Source organism: Centruroides sculpturatus, unplaced genomic scaffold (assembly GCF_000671375.1).
Source record: "Centruroides sculpturatus isolate CEXI.00-Female unplaced genomic scaffold, Cexi_2.0 scaffold158, whole genome shotgun sequence".
Lineage (NCBI taxonomy): Eukaryota > Metazoa > Arthropoda > Arachnida > Scorpiones > Buthidae > Centruroides > Centruroides sculpturatus.
The window spans coordinates 755,097-774,496 of record NW_019384347.1 but is presented as its reverse complement, the minus strand read 5'-3'; the positions used below and the strand labels follow the sequence as shown (position 1 = coordinate 774,496).

Genomic DNA, 19,400 nt, shown 5'->3' with positions numbered 1-19,400 from the left:
GTGTTGGTGGTAAAGCCACAGCTGCACGGCTTCTTTCATCAAACGAATTGTTGATGCGGAGAGAAGATGTATCAAGCGAAAGTAAGTAAATCAATAAATTATATTAGTTTAATATATATAGGCTATATATATATATTTATATTTTTAAAAAAATCATATTTCAACGCGCATTTAGTTCGAATTGCGTTTATCTAATCGATAAAACTTCACTTTATTACAGTTTATCGTACGTACGGACGACGGGATTGGTGGAAACGGCGTTACGTCACCGGCGAGAACCAATGGCGGTAGAGGGATGAGCGAGGGAAGTTAGAGACCAAAAGGTTATTGAAGACAGCTGTGCAGAAATGTGCCACATGCGGACTTAATGGCCAGTTGTCAAACATCAGAAAAGCCCATTCCCTCTCATTCTATCGACGTCATATTGGGATTGAGGAAATGTTCAAACGATTATGAATATATTTCCGGTACAGGTGAGTCGATGTTTCCGTTTCCGGATAGATTTTTTAACCTTTTTAAGGTCATCGAAACGTCCCATAACGTAAATATTTCCATCGTTTACGTAAATTTACACTCGAAATCGGTCACGGTAAACTTTGGAGTGCATTTTACGTGCGCAACATCCGAAATTCGTTAGTTTATCATAGATCCATCCATAGGGATAACCGAGATCACTCATCCTTCAAATTGATTTAAATTATTAAATAACTATAAAAATAAGCAAGAAATTGTTTCTTTATAATCAAAATTTACAAACGTTAAAATTAATTAATATTACTTTTATAATAATATCTCATTAAAATGGGAATTTTTAACTTTAATTGCATCATTAGTATCATAATAATGCTTATGTTTACATTAAAATAATGTTAATTTACTAATTTACTGTTTAGTATGATAGAATTTTAATTAAATATATAAATAGGAGGATTAATTTTTAAGGTTTGCAGTCCTGTCTTTTTATATTATTATTAGGCCTATAAAAATTAATACCGCTTTAAAAGAATAATTATGTTAATGATTCCGAGCGAATTATCTTTATTCTATTGCTTTAATTTTATTAGATGAGCGATAAATATAAAGTCTGGGTTAATAAATTAGAAAAAATGTTGTTTTAAGCAGGTTTAAAGTCGTTTTAGTTGGCGAAAATTATAAAAGGTATAAACTATTTTTCCATAGTCTTAATGTATCATAAGGCATAACTTTAAGACTGTACAGTGCAAGAACACTATGGTAATTTTTTTAAAAACTAAATTTATATAAAATTTAGCCAATGTATTTATTATCTGAAGCTTTATAAATTTCTCAAAAGATATTTTTGAAGCATTTTTTAAAAATATTTATAACACAAAAACCGCTACAAATACTCCACCTTGCTTCAGCCATAAATGATTTCTTATAACAAGAATTCAATTATCTTTGATTTTATATAGTTTAATTGTCTTATTTAAGTGGTAATTATCGTAGAATTGCATTTAATTTTAGGAAATATTAAAGAAATATAAGCCCAATATTGGCTACAAAAATTAGTTTAAGCATGAAGTAACTTATTTTAAATTCTTTTTAATAATTAATTGTAATTATAAGTATATAAAAGCTCATTTTCCTCTTTTTTTTAAGATTTTAGTATAATTATTTGCGATAATTTCGAGAGAAAGAGACATTTATGAACCGATATAGGCCTATAACTTATATATTCTATATTTTTTTACTTATATTCGCTTACAAATTTAATTAATAAATATGTAGAATATCAACAAGTAGTATTGTCAATTATAAGTTTATCGAGGGCGGATGCGAAGGATAATTGAAGTAATTACTACTTGTAACGAGTAAATACACGCTGATAATGGAAAATAATTGCAGAAATCTCGATTTACACTTCATTTAATTAAAAATAATTAATATATAGATGCAAAATTCTTAAGCATTCGTTTATTTTTCAACTCAAACTGAAGACCTTCCCAAGTCAAAGAGTGGATTAAGCACTGGGTTTAACGCCTCTGAAATCTTAATTATTCAAGACAAAAGTTGGATTTGTGCGTTAATTTAAATATATACGTTAGCTAAAAAGATGCCAGAGCAATAATTTGAAAATAAATTTAAAAATTTTAATAGAATTTTTACGCTAAATGAACTTGTCTTTATCACACTACACGTGTTGATGTATGCAGAATATGGATGGCTACAGGAAGTTTTTCTACCAATTTTTAAACTTTCCTCCTCTTTATGACTTGTTTTCTTGTTTTTTAATACTAATCCAATTAAATCTATCGATCTTTTCACTATAATCTTATCAAATTTGCATACAATACTCGACCTTTTTATGATTAAACTACGCAGAATGTGTCCACTCTATAAGACTAAAGATGAAATTTAGCATCTCGGGTATCGTCATAATACATATATATATATATATATATATATATTATATATATATTTTTTTTTTAACGCAGATGGAAAGACAAATCAAGAATGTTCAAAGAACAGTAAATCCGAGGAGGAGATGGGCAAAAAAAAGCACAGAAGGAACAGAACAACCTTCACTACCTACCAATTACATGAACTGGAAAGAGCTTTCGAGAAATCTCACTATCCGGATGTCTACTGCAGAGAAGAGCTGGCTATTAAAGTCAATTTACCAGAAGTTCGCGTACAGGTAAGCAAAAATGTACAATTTTTATATATTTCTCATTAAAAAGTAATTTTTTTTTTATAATATAGGCCTATATTTTAGAAGAGTACTTAATCCGGTCATATGATTAAAAATTGATAAGATCATCAAGAATTATCTTAGTTTTAAACGTTGTTTACTACCTTAAATAAAGGAATCAAAAATATATATTTATCTAGCCAACAATTTAGTAATTTTCTTAAAAATTATTTAAATTTCTAATGTAAAAAAAATTAATTTTACGTTAAAAATTACCGCGCCTAAAAGCCAAATCTCACACGATTTAACCATTCCGATGTACTGAAAAATAATAATTTCTTTAGGTTTGGTTTCAGAATCGTCGAGCTAAATGGAGGAGACAAGAAAAACTCGACAGTCAAACGTCATTGAGATCGATTAACCTAAATAATCATTGTCACAGTAGCTCCATTCAGCCCTATCTTTTAGAGAACTGGACATCCCCCACATTGTCTCTACCCGGTTATTTCAACCAGCAGAAATCTCTCTACACCAACTATTTTCCCGCACCCCTCAACTTATCGGTACGTAGTGACAAGACGGAAGATAGCAGAAACTCCAGCATCGTAGCCTTGAGAATTAAGGCTAAAGAACATTTGGAATTAATCAACAAAGGGATTAAACCTTTATAAAAGCCAAACGTTTAACGTGTTTACTGTGCGACGAGCTTGGTTTTTTTAATCCATCTCTCAGGAATATTTGTACATTAAACATACTTAACTTTCACTTCTTCCTCCCCCTTTAGAGCTAGTTACAGACGCCAATCGATGTACTGTACACACGAACAGCCTCTTTTTTTTTTTAAATTTTCGGGTATAACACACTAAAATTCACCCTACGAATTGATCTGTACAGCTTTTTGTATATAGGAAAGAACGTAGATCAAAGGCTTGCGTAAGATGGATCCCGTTAATGAAGGCTAGACAACACTAGTTAAGTTTTGTGACGTATAATGCGGATCTCGTTACGTGGCGATGACGTGGATCGACTGCCGATGTGTGACGCAATTTTACGTTACGTGGATGAGTCGGGATCGTACGTTACGTGTACATACATCCACGAGAAGATATAAAGTCTATTTATACGTGTAGCTTCGTGTTTTATGTGTTGGAAAGGATGAATCGATTTGTAAGTGCCGTGATCCATGTAGCTGTAGTAATTTATGTTTAGATTGCCTTGTCAAATTTTGGAGGCAAGCTCGAATGATTTCTCGATGAGGCAGATAGAATTTTAAACTCCTAACCCACCACAAAAGGAGCAAAAATAATGATGTATAGAAGATATGCTAAATAATGTAAACAATGGTTAAGGTGTGTTTACATCAGGGTGATATTCGAGTCTCGAAGTTAAAATTGAATAAGTTTCTCGCGTAAATTACGTGCTTAATTCGTATCGATTGACGTCAAATATTGATTTGTTTGTTTGTTTTTTTTTTTTAATTTCGAAATTTATATGATAAGAGATGGCAGCACTGCGTTGAGTAACTTGTTAAAAGGATGCGTTAAATGATAAAATTTCCTCCATTTTTTACAATTATTTTCTGGAAAATTTATAAAGAAAGAAAAAATATATATATTAATGTTATGAAAATGTTTTTCTTCGAATGAAATTTTAATTTATTGTGCTATTAACGATTAATAAAAGTGAAAAAGTCTTTTCTTTTTGTTTTCTTTTTCCTTTTTGATACTTTATCTGCCATTTGTACCTTATATAAGTTACACTTACCTCAACCACTGAAAAAAGTGAGGTAGAACCAGGACTAGTTACAAACTTAGAGCCTCAATTCCTCCCAAAAGACGTAAAAATATATAAATAAAATAGATTTATCAAGAAATTTCAATTTATTTAGCGCCTTTTACATAAAAAAAAGAACTGTTTTGAGGCCCTGTAGATACGAGTTTAGGCCAGATCTATAGGAGTCTAGAATGCAAACTTCCTACGTGCGTATGTATAGGGGCCTAGAACGTAGGCTCCTACACACATGTAAAGCATAAAAATACGTACATTTATACTCTAAAATTTGATATAATTAAAATTTTATACAATTTCATATGAACATTTTAAAAATGAATCACTTTCTGTCGAATTATTTCAATAAAATTTAAAAAATATGATAGAAAAAATAGAAATTAAATTAGGTTTAAATTAGCTTAAGCTACATTTTCCATAAAAATTTATCTAAAATCAATATAAAATCAGCGAATTAAGTTTGAAAAAAGACCATTTTAATTCGTGGAAATGCTTCAGATTTGCTGCCAACACTATAAATAAAATACCATTTATTATTAATTACACACCAAAAAATGAAATTAGGTCATAAAAATGGGGAAATATTTATCAATAGAAGTGTCTGAATTTTATTTAAATTATTAAAAACCTTACGAAAAGAAAATTCATTTCAACTGATGATCTCTTTAGATAATGGCATCCTTCAAAAAATGTTTTTTCTTCTATGAATTANGAAGTTTTTCTGTTTTTTTTTTTCTTTTTCTATTTTAATAGATCAAGTGTTTTATTTCAAAAAAAAACCATGTTTTAAATGTTTTAAATCCGATGCCTATGTTTTAAAACATGTTTAATAAATGTTTTAAAACATTTTTTTAAAATCATGCCAACCCTGCTTATACGTTATAAATTTAAATTCAGGTCGGCTCTAGCATATTAATGATAATTTGAAATATATGTATGCCTCGTGACATTTTAACAGTTCAGAAAAACTGAGGAAAATTTTAATAAAAATCCTTTAATATATGTTCATATTTCAACGCGCATTTAGTTCGAATTGCGTTTATCTAATCGATAAAACTTCACTTTATTACAGTTTATCGTACGTACGGACGACGGGATTGGTGGAAACGGCGTTACGTCACCGGCGAGAACCAATGGCGGTAGAGGGATGAGCGAGGGAAGTTAGAGACCAAAAGGTTATTGAAGACAGCTGTGCAGAAATGTGCCACATGCGGACTTAATGGCCAGTTGTCAAACATCAGAAAAGCCCATTCCCTCTCATTCTATCGACGTCATATTGGGATTGAGGAAATGTTCAAACGATTATGAATATATTTCCGGTACAGGTGAGTCGATGTTTCCGTTTCCGGATAGATTTTTTAACCTTTTTAAGGTCATCGAAACGTCCCATAACGTAAATATTTCCATCGTTTACGTAAATTTACACTCGAAATCGGTCACGGTAAACTTTGGAGTGCATTTTACGTGCGCAACATCCGAAATTCGTTAGTTTATCATAGATCCATCCATAGGGATAACCGAGATCACTCATCCTTCAAATTGATTTAAATTATTAAAAACCTTACGAAAAGAAAATTCATTTCAACTGATGATCTCTTTAGATAATGGCATCCTTCAAAAAATGTTTTTTCTTCTATGAATTAATTACGATTTTTGCTCGTGCTTGGGAATTTTGGGCTCAAGTTATATATTTATTATGAATAATATTAACTTAAGTTAATGCTGCTGCAACGAGAAAAACTCCCATAATTATAGGGGGAGAGTAGCAAACATTCTTTTATTGTTGTATTGTATTGTCAATCATTTTCATCCCTGACAATCATCGATAGTAAGCGAGTTTACAGATATTTTTCCTATTCTATATTTTTGACTTTTTGTTTTGTACCAGGAAAAGGTAGCCATATTGAAGAATGCTTTCTTATACAAGCGTGTCATTCCTCTCTTCACTGACAACACAACTTATTGTTCGTCCCCCCTTACGACAAAACGTTCACCTTAGTTAATATCTTAAGTAGAATTTAATTCGCTCTTCACTTAAATTAAGGACTTTTAAGCTTTTTACGCTCTTAAACGATATTTAAATAATTAATTATACTGTATATGAAATTTGTATTTAGAAACAAAAAATTGAAAATTAAAGCCAAGGATTCTAAATAAATTCTTCCTTTATAGGGAGGGCCGTAGCATACACCATCATTTTCGATAGCTAATTTTATACTGTTTACCTCGTCTTTTAAGTCGTTTTAAAGGCCTCGATTTCCATTAAGTCTACTCAACCACGTTGAAAAATTTAAAATTTATTGATTCGCATATACATTCTTGAGTTTACGTGAAACCATTTAGGCATATACACTTACAATTATCATCATTCTACTTCCGCGATGATGTGCTGATAAGTAACACGACATTTCAATGGGATCATCCGTGTGAATGATTTTTAACACGCTTTAACACAGAAGAATGAGACGTAGGAAAATTTTTAATTTTCTCTTATTTATATGAATGTGATATTGCTTTTAAATGCTATAAATTATTAATTTACATTAGGCCTATATCACTTATTCATTGGTATGTTTAATGAATTAACTACATTGCTGTGTTTATGGACTGTAAGCTACATTGCTGTGTTTATGGACTGTAGCTGTACCTATATGTAAGCTACATTTTAAGGCCTAACGATACGAGGCTTGGAGCTTTTAAATTTATTATTCGGTAAAAGAGGAAGGGTCTCTTATACGCAGGGTTGGAAAATTTATGTTTTCTTTTTTGAAATAAAACAATAATACACGTTTTATTTAGAAACCTTTGTTTTTTTGTTTTAAAACAGTTTTATATTACATTATAAAATACTGTTTTAAAACAATGTTTTAAATTTAAAAAATAATGTGTTATTACATTAATTTAGTAAATAAATAAACTTTTTCTGACTTGTGAGCTAAACGTGAGCGTAGGAATGGGAAATTTTTCTCACTATCATGGGTCATGAAAGCACGTGACATGTGACTTTTATCACTAAGAGGAGATTTCCTGATAGCACATGCCAGTTAATACTGTTAGCAATACAGCTAATGTAATATTACTTAGATGGAAAAAGACATTATTATTATCATCGTTACTTGTTAAGTAAAAAAATGAGTGCAGAAAGAAGGCTTGATAATGTCTGGAACCAGTACAAACTAATTTCTGGAAATCCAGGAAAAACCAGCATGCAGATGCAATTCAAAATACAGTACAGTATGTAGGAAAGAAATGGTTGGATTAGTCGCTAGTATGAAAAAATATATTGAAGATAACCATCTACAGAATGATATAAAGGAATTGCAACAGCTGGGTGAGTATTTTGAACCATTATAAGTTTAAAATTTTCTATATCTTGCTATAAAGTTTTCCTGGGTCATAACTCAATTGAATCTATATAGATATTCTTTAGTTCTTCGCCCGAGTAATCTCCATAGCGTTACGAAAAAAACGGTCTTTTTCCAAAAATGTATGGGATAATACATATACATTGTTATCTAGGATTTATGAAAATTTTATTAATTACTTTTGCAGCGAAAGTTTTTTATAACATTACTTTTATAGTGTTCAAAATGACTTGCAACAACTTGGGATCACTAGAGTCATGCAAGCAGACAAAGAAAGATTTGATATGGCTATCATAAACTATCACCTTTTAGCAAATCTTCTGGACCCAATATACCAGAGTGCAAAGCTCACAGACAAGGCCGGATTAACCCACTTTGGGGCCCTAGACACTTTCTTTTTACTGGGCCCCCTCCCTCTCACACAAGAAATAGAGCACACACATAATATAAAACAATAAATAAAGCAAAACTAAATAATGTGAAAAACTAAAACAAATCTTAATTTTTTATTAATAAGAAATGTTTAATCGCTGTAAAAAAATTAAATTATCTGAAGAATCTTATTTACAAATGTTTTCAAAATAAACAGTTTGACCGGGATCTTCTAAAAACTGGGCCCTAGACATTTGTCTCATTAGTCTATGCGATGATCCGGCCATGATCCGGCCCTGAGTATGAAGGATGCTGCACTAACTCTGTGCCGCGCTTACTACTGCTAGTCTGTTTTAAAATACTTACATATTTTAAAACATACACTATGCCTTCAGTTTTAAAATACTTGGCAAAATCTAGCCCATTTCTGCAACACATGTTTGCAGAGTTTGTGTTAACTAATATCACTCCTCTTACATGGTGGCAGTCATTTCGTGACAGAATTAATGAAGCTGTTTTAAAATTATTTATACGGCTGCACACAGCAGTAGCTTCTTCAGCGAGAATTGAAAGAATTTTCTCTACCTATGGACTTGTTCATTCAAAATTTAGAAATCGACTTGGACAGGAAAAGGCAGCATAGCTTGTTAAACTTTTCAAGCAATAAACAAACACTACTGAGCGTTGTACATTTCTGAAAATAAGAAATTCTTCAAGTTGCAGAAGCCATTGCTGTCAATCCTGTTTTGGTATTTGTACATGCAAATCTTAAAAATGCCATTGCATAAAGAAACATTTAAAAATGCTATATTTTATATTAAATAAAACATTCTGTACATTCTTGATTCTTACACTGAAGTTTTTCTGTTTTTTTTTTTCTTTTTCTATTTTAATAGATCAAGTGTTTTATTTACAAAAAAAACCATGTTTTAAATGTTTTAAATCCGATGCCTATGTTTTAAAACATGTTTAATAAATGTTTTAAAACATTTTTTTAAAATCATGCCAACCCTGCTTATACGTTATAAATTTAAATTCAGGTCGGCTCTAGCATATTAATGATAATTTGAAATATATGTATGCCTCGTGACATTTTAACAGTTCAGAAAAACTGAGGAAAATTTTAATAAAAATCCTTTAATATATGTATATATATAGGCCTATATATATATATATATATATGATTCTGTTCCCCGTGGGAGATTTTTTTCAGACTTGCCACGCCACAATGGGGCTCGCCAATGATCCTAGTCTGGGCTCCACTGTAGGATGTAGGAGCCATGATCTCTATCGATATAAAAAAATAATTACACTCATATTATTGTAAATTTAAACAAAATTAACTATTTTAAAAACACCATAAAAAATATATTTAGATAACTTACATTTTTCTTGGTGTACGTAACTTTTCAATACGATCTAATAGTAAAAAGGTGTTATAATTTTCATTAAAAAATAGTTAATATTTTTTAAAAACAGACTAGAAATTCATAATGTCAAGGTCTGTTAATAAAGAAAACACGCAAGCATTTTATTTCCTCAAAAAATATCCATTTTTTCCACATTTTTAATCTGCGCACGTTAACGTGGAAAGGGATAAAGGCAGAGAACACGTCTGTGACAAAGACATTTTTCTTTACTTTTATAAAAAAAAAAAAAAAAAAAAATTATATATTCAAACGATCGAAAAATAATAGATTTAAAACGAAATGTAACCTAAACTCGATCCACTTTTCTTTATATATTTTTTTAATTTCTCTCAGTTCGTTGACTTTATTTTTGTCACTAGAAATGTGACTATTGTGTATCCGCTCGAGTAGTTGTCCTTGGAATTACCCGTTACTTCGTCCATTTCGCTTGTACAAATTCATCATCGTGTGAGAATAGAAAATTTTATCATATATATAAGGTTTTACATCAATGAATAAAGTACATTTCGCTTAATTTTTTCGGGTTTTACATCCTCTAAAAGTTAGCGCGATTTAGAAGTTTCCGATTGAAACACTGAATATTCCATGTGGTTTTTATTAAAAAACATTTTAAAATAAATTTTTCCTTATTTCGTTTTTAACTGAATTTTCCCTTTTCCTTTCTTACGCGATTATTTCCTTATTTTTTAAAATATTTTCTATCAGCCGAGTCTAAGTTTCGTTCGAAATTCTCGATTTCTACTGTTATAGCCTATAACTATAGAAAATGGCTATTAAATGAAGTTTGTTATAATCCGTATAAAATGATGTTTTTTTTTTAAAGATTTAATATTCGAATTTTTAAAATATTTAAGCAGTTCTGTTGATTTACTTTAGATTATGTGCGGGATAAAGGTTTAAACTATCAGCACCGAGGCTGGACACTGTTGTGGCCTTAAGCTGTAACGTATAACAGGCCCTTTCTTCGCCAAATAATGATTACGTGTAAAATATGCGAGGCCTCACGCTGTAGACTGGTAGAGCGAGGCCTTATTTATCTTACATGCAAATCCATCCCTAACCAACACAGAAATTCGCCATTTTAAAGCAATTTATTGCCATTTATTACTCTGGATAATTTTCGTGAGTAAAATTAGGGAAAAAAGATGACAATTTTAACACGTAATCTTCACTTGTCAGCAGTAAAACGAGTTTAAAGGATTGAGTAAATCCATTCTGTACAAAAAAATTTCATAAACATCATAAATGATGGTAGGGATCATTGACTTCGGGTTACGCTACAACTAGAGCATTTATTATTCAAACCACTATATAACAAAAAATAAAAAAAATTCATGAATATAATATATGGCAAGTGATCGTGCCCTTATCGCTTAATAAATGGATTATATCCGGTATTTCTTGCATAAAAATACATTTAAAAAATTCAATTATTAACCACGCTAGATATGTTACGGCTTCTAATATGGAACGCGTGGTTGACAACGAATTATTAATAATTATACGAATTATTTTTGATAAATTATTATTATTTTCAATATAAAACAATGCATTATACCTACATTTTAAAATCTATTTTCTATTTAATAAAATATTGTTTGAAATAAAAAATTTATTTTAAGTAACACACAAGATCGATGAGGTTCGATACGTATAGAAATTGGATATTTAATGACGTGTTTGCATTATTAAGATTGGTTTTGTGAAAATTTAATTGATAGAAATGTTTTAAAACCAGGAAAATTGACGTGTAAAAGTATACGCTGCGTTATATGGAAGGGTTGATAACAAATATAATAATCTAAGTAATGATATTTCTCGGGTAGAGATGGGTCAATTCATAAATAGACGTAAAGGATGTTGAAATATTAGAAGAAAGGATTGGACTGGTAAGGCAACGCAACACTTGAAGAATCTGCCAAGAGGGGTGTTTCCTGCGAGGACTTTCTATGTGAAACTGGCCCCTATTTCGGTGTTACGTTTTTATTTATTTTTTCTATTATTTTCTTTAGTAAGTGCATTCTAAATCACTTCACTATGTATATGGACTAAGGATAAAATTCTAGACAAATTTCAATGTAAGAGAATAGTTCTTTTCTATCTAATATTTAAGCTGTTTTAAATTAGAGCAGGATCTATGAGAATCACGTATTTGCATTTATATAATTTATATTAAGCCTTCCAAAAATTAAGCTACCGATGTACAGTACAGTTACAGTTAAACCATGATATAATACAACCGAAGATAACCTCTATATTCTTGTTAACACACAAATAGTACTACTTTTAAAAATATTCATTCAGTTGTGGCTTAGAAATTAAGGAAATGATTATTAAATTTTTTATTCATTATTATATTTGTCGAGTCAAAAATTCACGTTTTAACTATTAATTCAATTACATACTTAGGTTAGTTTATAAATATTGCAGTTATAAGTTATTATACATATAACTGCAATATTAAATAAATTTCTTTATTATTTATTCTAAACAATAAAGAAATTTATTATTTTCAGTCGTTTTGTCAATTGATTACAAATTTGTTTTCTGTAATGGCACCCACAAATTCCAAACAAATTTCTATATTAGTATTAGTCAAAAATTCAATTCAACTCAAACTAATCATTTCTATGAAATTAAACTTCTTATACATACATAATAATCCGTTAAATCGAGGTTTACTATATTTATATAATGTATAAACGAGCACAGGAGAATTTCGTTAATCCGGACCTCTCTTTATTTAGAATGCAGAAGATTTAGAATGCATACATATTACAGCCTTTACTGTAATATGTATGTATGTACTGTACAGTATAAAGGCCTGTATACAGTACAGTACATATAATTATGCACATACTTTTAATATAATATTATAACATATCACTGGTTTACTGTTATAAGCAAAAAACTATATTTAAAAAGAATTTAAATTTTAAAACGTTAAACTATTTTAATCTATTTGGCAATTAATACATATGTATAAACTATATCAATGTATACGTAAATATATCGTCTTATTTCATGTTTTATTTATTAAAAATGATATATTAAATAATATTGAATGATATTTAACAAGCAATAATAATAATAATTTTGAATACAATATATTTATTATTAATATATTGTATTTTCCTTCTTTTGAATATAATTCGTTTTCGCTTGTGTATAAACTGTATACCGGTTTATATATATATTACAATTTGTGTTAATTGTATAATAATTGTTGTATATACTTGAAGAAATATGGGGCAAAACGTCAGGAATGGATTCGTCATACATAAGAAGAAAAATATGTGACAAAATTTAAATCCAGAACATTTTATGACCCAACAATATGGGTCAGGAAATGCTTCGGAGTTAAATTTCGTCCAATATTTTCGAAAGGCCACATATATAAAGACTATATATATTCATTTTTCGTTCTTTCCACGGGCACCTAAGAGGGCCCATGAAAAGAACGTGGGATGAAGACCACCGATGCTTGCCTCCTACCACGCTGAATAAGTTGAGAAAATTGGCAAAAATTTACTCAAAAAGATCAGTAGGCTTACCCTAAATAAGGTTCAAGATACGTTTTCTTCTTTACAAGAGAAACGAAAGATAATTCCCAAAGAGAAATTACATAAATGAGATTATTCACAGATATATACTTAGGGAGATAGTCGATTCTGCATACTACTCTATACAGAGGCAGCCACACGTACAGTAAAAGTTATTGTACACATTTTTATTGTGTTTTACTGTCTGTTTCAACATTAAAACTATTCATATTATTGTACATCTAAAAGAATCTACCCTGTATCTCCATCACTCTGTTAATGCGACTCAAAATAAATTTTGTCTACGGCCTCTCACAATTCCTAGGGCTGCTCCATTGCTATATAAACTGTATAAACTATATATATATGTACAATTTATACAGTTTATATACATACACAGAATATGTTTAGGAAGACATTAAAAAAACCTATTTTCTCCCAAAAGAAAAAAAAAACTAGACAACTGTGCAGTTCCCATTATTTTCCTGTGACGCAGAGTACTTGGGGCAACGTTTGACAACAAGTGGCCAAAATTCGGCAGGGAAAAGAAATAGAGAAATGAAATATAATTTATTTACACATATTCATTAGAAATTAAATACAGCAGATAAGTCAATTTATAAAAAAAAGAAAAATAAAAGAAACGAACATCTCAAATATTAAATCACTACAATTTTAGGTAACAGATCCTGACTTGACCATGGCAACCTAAAATTGTAGATTACTTTAGTTTGTTTAATTCGTACACGGCAAGGCCTACGTTAAGGTACTTGAAGTATGAATTACATTTACATTTTATACGTCATTTTAAAGCTTATTTATTGTAAATTAGCGCTCTTGCATCTATTTTACAGTTTAAAGTAATTAGAAATGGAAATGTTCCCAATTTCGATCTTTATAAAACTGTAATTAGAAAACAGAATCTTTTGATGTGAAAGTAGTTAGAGTACCTTCATATTGTGGGCTTAGAGGTACCATATTTCTAAATGTGCCACTGCATACAAGTAGCAGGATCGTATATAGAGACGTATTGTCCTCCCCTTCTTTTTTTTTGCACAATAAAGTTAGCAACCTTAACAACTAGTAATATACGAATTTTTCTAGTGAGTAAATGATAGAAGGTAGGGAAAAACAAAAGCTTTTTAGTGTCTATATCTTTATCAAGTAGGGTTTTTAAGGAAACTTGGGAGTAGAATATATTGGTAAAGATTGCTCATGTAAATGTTTAATCTGATTTTAGTAGAGTGCCGATAATCTCTGCTAAAGCGAAGAACATATTACGTTCTTTTATTTTAGAGACCCAAAAACAGAAAATTTCAATGTTACAACTCCACGTGTTACTTAATTCGGTGAATTTTGACACGAAAAAGTAGGTGACGCACTAGTTAAATGCGTCCAGCAAGCACAGAACCAGTAACAAGGTTCTGTGCTGTCTGCAAAAATCGTGTTGAAGCCGGTCGCCGCCATAATCCCGAAAGTCCTTCACAGTGTAATTGGGAGTTCTTCGATTTAGTTAAGGCTTATTTTGAATGGCTTAAATCAGAATATTTAAAATTTTTTGTGTTTACCTTCTCCACGAATATAATTGTGTAGCTTTTGGTTATGCCAATAACAAAAGAAATAAGAAGAAAAATGAGGAGGAAAAATAACATTACATAGGTAGCAAATATGGCCTGATTGTGTTTAATTTATAATAATAAATTATTCACGAGTAAAAATATGCTTAAGATTTTTACAAATAGTACTTAGTAAATAGAATCCACAATGAATATTCTTATTGTTTGTAATTTCTTGTAACCAGCTATTTAAAATATGCTTTGGGTAATTACTAGTAAGTAATTATATATTACTTCATCTTTTGCTTGTATTTATTTTCTTCGTTGGTTTTTCTATTCATTATTTTATTTAGGCTATGTAAGATACATTACAGATGTATTCTTTTTGATGTATCTGGATACTTGTGAAAAATAATTAATTTCCTTTGGGACTAAACATTGTTTTGTATATTTCTTTATTTCAATTCTATTTTTATATCGATTTATTATTATATCTAAAAAATGGTAATTTATTATTATTATTTTATGTTAAACCTCATATTGTATATCTGAACCACGTATGATAAGCCCCAAAAGATGTTATAGTCCTAAAAGGATAATTGTACGTAATAATTAATAATGGTAAATAGAAGGGCTAGAAGCATGCAATTTACTATTAACTATATATTACGCTTATGGAAGTTATAAAATTAGCAACGAATATAAACATATACAGATTATTGTGAAATGTCTTAATGTTTATATTTTACTTATCTTTGTATAGCGAATTAAGGAGGTCAAAATAATTTATAATAAGTTTTTCTTGAGTTCAGGAAACATTATTAATATTAGGATTTTTGAGTATCAGGAAAGAAATTAGAAAAATTATCAGGAAAAGTGCTACGTCCAATTCCCAAATATCTCTTGATTTATGTTTTATATGTATATAAACGAAGATCATAATTTAGTCTTTTATTCATTAAAACTATTTTATTAATTTTTAGTTTGTTATATTTTTTATTTAAAAATACTGGAAAAGATGTATCAACTTCCATCACCAAGCATCTCTAAACACGTGTTGCAAAACATATTCTGAAGATGTAAAGTGGCTTTCTTAACTTAAATTGTTTCAATTTGGCCAAAAACCTTTATTTATTATTTAAATCTCCATTCCTTTCGATGAATATTATTTTTAAACTTTCTCTGTCTCTTAACACGTACTTCGTTAAATATAATGCTTAATTTTTGAATAAATTAAAACAAAACTCTAGATGTACAGTACAGTACTTACATGCTTTAAATTGCTAAAAAATAACATTTCAATTGCATTTATCACCTATTTTTTCTGCAGTTGTTACTGTAGAAGAAACTATAAATTAATAAAATTAAAAATTATCAATATTTTAAGCAACATAACTCATATACCATTACTTACAGTACGATCTTCATCAATATATAAGCATCACTTGATGATTTCAGTGTGTAACGTATGATAAAACAAATTATTTCATAAAAATAAACATAAATATACATTTATAAACAATACAATATTCATATTTTATTCTACACTCGTGTTAATTTAAATAATTATTCTTATATGACTTCATATACTAACTATTACTAGAATTTTAAGGGATATATTTAATTATTCACATATTCAGAAAATCTTAAAATTATAATTATTGTTTAATGTACTAGTTTAATGAGTATTAATTTATTTATATTGTAGAGGTAGATACCTCTATAACATAATTATAAGGTGTACCCTAAAATTCACTCCTTATAAATAGAAATGCAATATTAAGGTAAATAATAATAATAACAATACAAAAAATAACACGAGTAATAAATTTTAAAAAATAAATATAAGTAAAGAGGAAACTTTAACATTATAAACAAGCATTGAGTAGTTTTCCTTAATATAACTTGAATTTATGTTTAATTTTTCATTTTAAAATGTATGTTGCAATTTCAATTTTCATATTCATAAAAGAAAACGCGATTTCAGGTAATTAAAACTCTTAATTTGTTTGCCATTGTCATCGGCTATAAACATCGAATAAAGAATAAAATGAAAAGAAATTTCACAACACAAAATTTCGATTTCAAATTTTTCTTCTCACACCACAAATACGCAAATTCAGAGTGGAGTCGATCCTCATCCATAGAATCTTTAACACTTTCATCTCTTGTATAAGACATATACAAAAAGTATCTGCATAGATAGCCATAAAGATAGCTAAGTATTCTAAGTATTCGGCATCTCTGACTATTTGTCATAACTACGAAAAAAAAAGCTGGCAAGGTGTCTTGCTGGAATTTCCTAGCATTCGAACAGGAGATTAAGAGAGTCCGATAATTTTCAATTATACTAGAATATAAAATTTAGGTAATGAAAGCTTAAAATGGACAATTTTGTTCAATTATGATAAAAATCTTCATTTAAATAAAACTTTTAAATTTAAAAAAACAATATGAAACCAGCTGAAAGTTAAAATTGTGTGTGGGGCCATCTATTACGAGATGATATTAAAAATAACTTTTATATTATTAATTATCATAAAAAAAAGCAAAAAAGACTTAATTTTGAGGGTAGAGTTTTTAATAATATTGTACATGTCAATAACGAGTAAAATTTTCATTAAGTCCGATCCCATTTGAGATTTGACGCATGTCCACCCCTTTGAGTTCCATACTCCAAAATTTAATAGCGTCGATGCCCTTATAAGCTTTCGTGCCAAATTTCATTTTTTAATCTTTAGCCCATCCTGAGATATTAAATGAAATAGACATCTACACATCCCCAAACACACGTAACTTATTTGGAAAAGAACAGCATTATGAACATAGAGAAAGGTCTGACATTTGCATATTTGAACACGAGTTCTGTAATTTTTGTTTATTCGAAAAATCGATATAAGAAAAGTTAACAATTTCTTTTGTTTTTATCAATATTTCCTTATGTAACTATATTTGTTAATGAATAAGCTGATATACTTCGTAACCAACTTCTTCACGTGTTCTGTTCTCAAATCTTAAAATCCTTCGCTACATTATACTGAGGTAATGGCATCGCAGCAATCTGGATGACTCCATTGTGTATGTAGGAGTTAGAAATTAAAAATCAAACTATACATTTATTATTTATCGACTTAGAAAGAGCATACGATAGCGTGCGAATAAAAATTTTTGGCACGTTTTAGATAACAATAAATAGGAAGATAATAAATCATATTAAAAAGCTACAGCTTATCTCTATTGTCAGAATCCTTCAAATAACCTTTGGTAACTAGAAATCCTTCAAATAACCTTATCAAGGTTATTTAAAGGATTTCTAGTTACCAAAGATTTATGCCAAGGTTGCTGTATTTCTCAACATTATTTAAAATTTATATTCAAAAGGCTATGGAAATATGGAGGAGAAAATGTAGTGATATGGGCCTAGTGGTCGGAGATAGTACTGTATATACATTATTATTTGAAGATGACCAATTAGTTATAGCTGATGATTATGATGATTTAACATATATGACAAGAAAACTGAAATAAGAATACAATAATTGGGGACTAAATATAATTATGGAGAAAACTAATTATGCGGTAATTAAAACTGAAGACATACGTGATTTAGTTTTGGAGGAAAATGGAAAACCTGAGGTGATTAAAGGATGTGATGAATTTAAATATTTTGGAACAAAAATTACTAATGATGGTCGGATGGAAAATAGAAATTAGGGACAGAATTACGAAAGGAAGATGCATGATAAGACTATTAAATGGCATCTTATGGGATAAACAAATCTTTAAAACAAGAAAAATAAACATGTATAAATCATTAGTTCTAAGCGTGATAACTTATGGAGCAGAAGTGTGAGTATTGAATTCAAAATTTAAATCCAAATTAAAATCCACAGAAATGGACTTTTTGAGAAGATCTGCTCGATGTTCAAAATTAGATAGAGTAAGAAATGAGGACATTAGGAAAAAATTGGAATATCAAAATTTTATAGTCGACTATATTCATAACAAACAATTACCTGGATATGGCCATGTTCGGAGAATGGAAGAGGGTAGACCGGCAAAACAGATATTAGAATGGATCCCTGCGGGCAGAAAGAGGAGAGGAAGACCGGGGACTACGTGGATAGAGGAGATACAAAAAGCTTTGGATCACAGGAGACTGACAGAGGAGGAGTGTCGAGACAGAATAGAATGGAGGAGAAAAGTTTGGGCAAGGGAAGATGCTTAGGCATTATGAACCTGACGACAGATAGATAATTGGCATTGAAATTTTTATCACTTCTCCACTTCTAGTTCTCAGTTTTTCATTTATTTATTGTCAGAATTAATAATTTATATATGAATTCCATTGTTGTAATGACGATAAACTTCCTAAATGACGTACTTTTTAACAGAATTAATTTATAAAATATATTTTAAATGCCTTAAATTATAATTGAAATTGAGAGTTAAAATTAATTTTAAATTGTTTTTCATAAATAATTTACTCGGAAATATGATAATTTATAGAATTATTTTAGTATTATATAATTTTAAATTCAGAAAAAAAATTTAAATAACGTGATTAACCAACCGCAAATGTTATTTTTTTATTTATTTATATGTTACGTGAAATGTTGCTTGAAGAAATAAATAACAAGAAAACATGTGAAATTTTGGCAATTTATCTATTTTTAACTCTAAACGCTTGTTTC

General features: G+C 29.4%; 2 protein-coding genes across 4 annotated transcripts; both read left to right on the top strand.

Moving 5' to 3' along the window:
* The first annotated feature begins 271 nt into the window (after window positions 1-271).
* LOC111636119 (retinal homeobox protein Rx1-like) lies at window positions 272-4,205 on the top strand. Of its 3 annotated transcripts, none has more exons than XM_023381303.1 (3): window positions 272-473; window positions 2,457-2,659; window positions 3,010-4,205. In XM_023381303.1, exons 1-3 carry the CDS (start codon window positions 368-370, stop codon window positions 3,322-3,324), a joined length of 624 nt encoding a protein of 207 aa, XP_023237071.1. In that variant the 5' UTR covers window positions 272-367; the 3' UTR covers window positions 3,325-4,205. The 3 variants fall into 3 exon arrangements, with proteins under 3 accessions (XP_023237071.1, XP_023237065.1, XP_023237079.1); XM_023381297.1 differs by having other exon boundaries at window positions 2,998-4,205; XM_023381311.1 differs by lacking the exon at window positions 3,010-4,205 and adding an exon at window positions 2,725-2,856.
* A 1,455-nt stretch (window positions 4,206-5,660) lies between these two features.
* On the top strand, window positions 5,661-18,934 carry LOC111636290. The gene is made up of 2 exons (XM_023381508.1): window positions 5,661-5,766; window positions 18,600-18,934. Exons 1-2 carry the CDS (start codon window positions 5,661-5,663, stop codon window positions 18,932-18,934), a joined length of 441 nt encoding a protein of 146 aa, XP_023237276.1.
* Window positions 18,935-19,400: the final 466 nt, after the last annotated feature.

Coding starts and splice junctions, on each gene's coding strand:
- LOC111636119 (XM_023381297.1), top strand. CDS start 368: ATGGCCAGTTGTCAAACATCAGAAAAGCCCATTCCCTCTCATTCTATC. Junction 474..2,456: donor TGAATATATTTCCGGTACAG/GTGAGTCGATGT, acceptor TTTTTAACGCAG/ATGGAAAGACAAATCAAGAA. Junction 2,660..2,997: donor TACCAGAAGTTCGCGTACAG/GTAAGCAAAAAT, acceptor TAATTTCTTTAG/GTTTGGTTTCAGAATCGTCG.
- LOC111636290 (XM_023381508.1), top strand. CDS start 5,661: ATGGCCAGTTGTCAAACATCAGAAAAGCCCATTCCCTCTCATTCTATC. Junction 5,767..18,599: donor TGAATATATTTCCGGTACAG/GTGAGTCGATGT, acceptor TAAAATCCACAG/AAATGGACTTTTTGAGAAGA.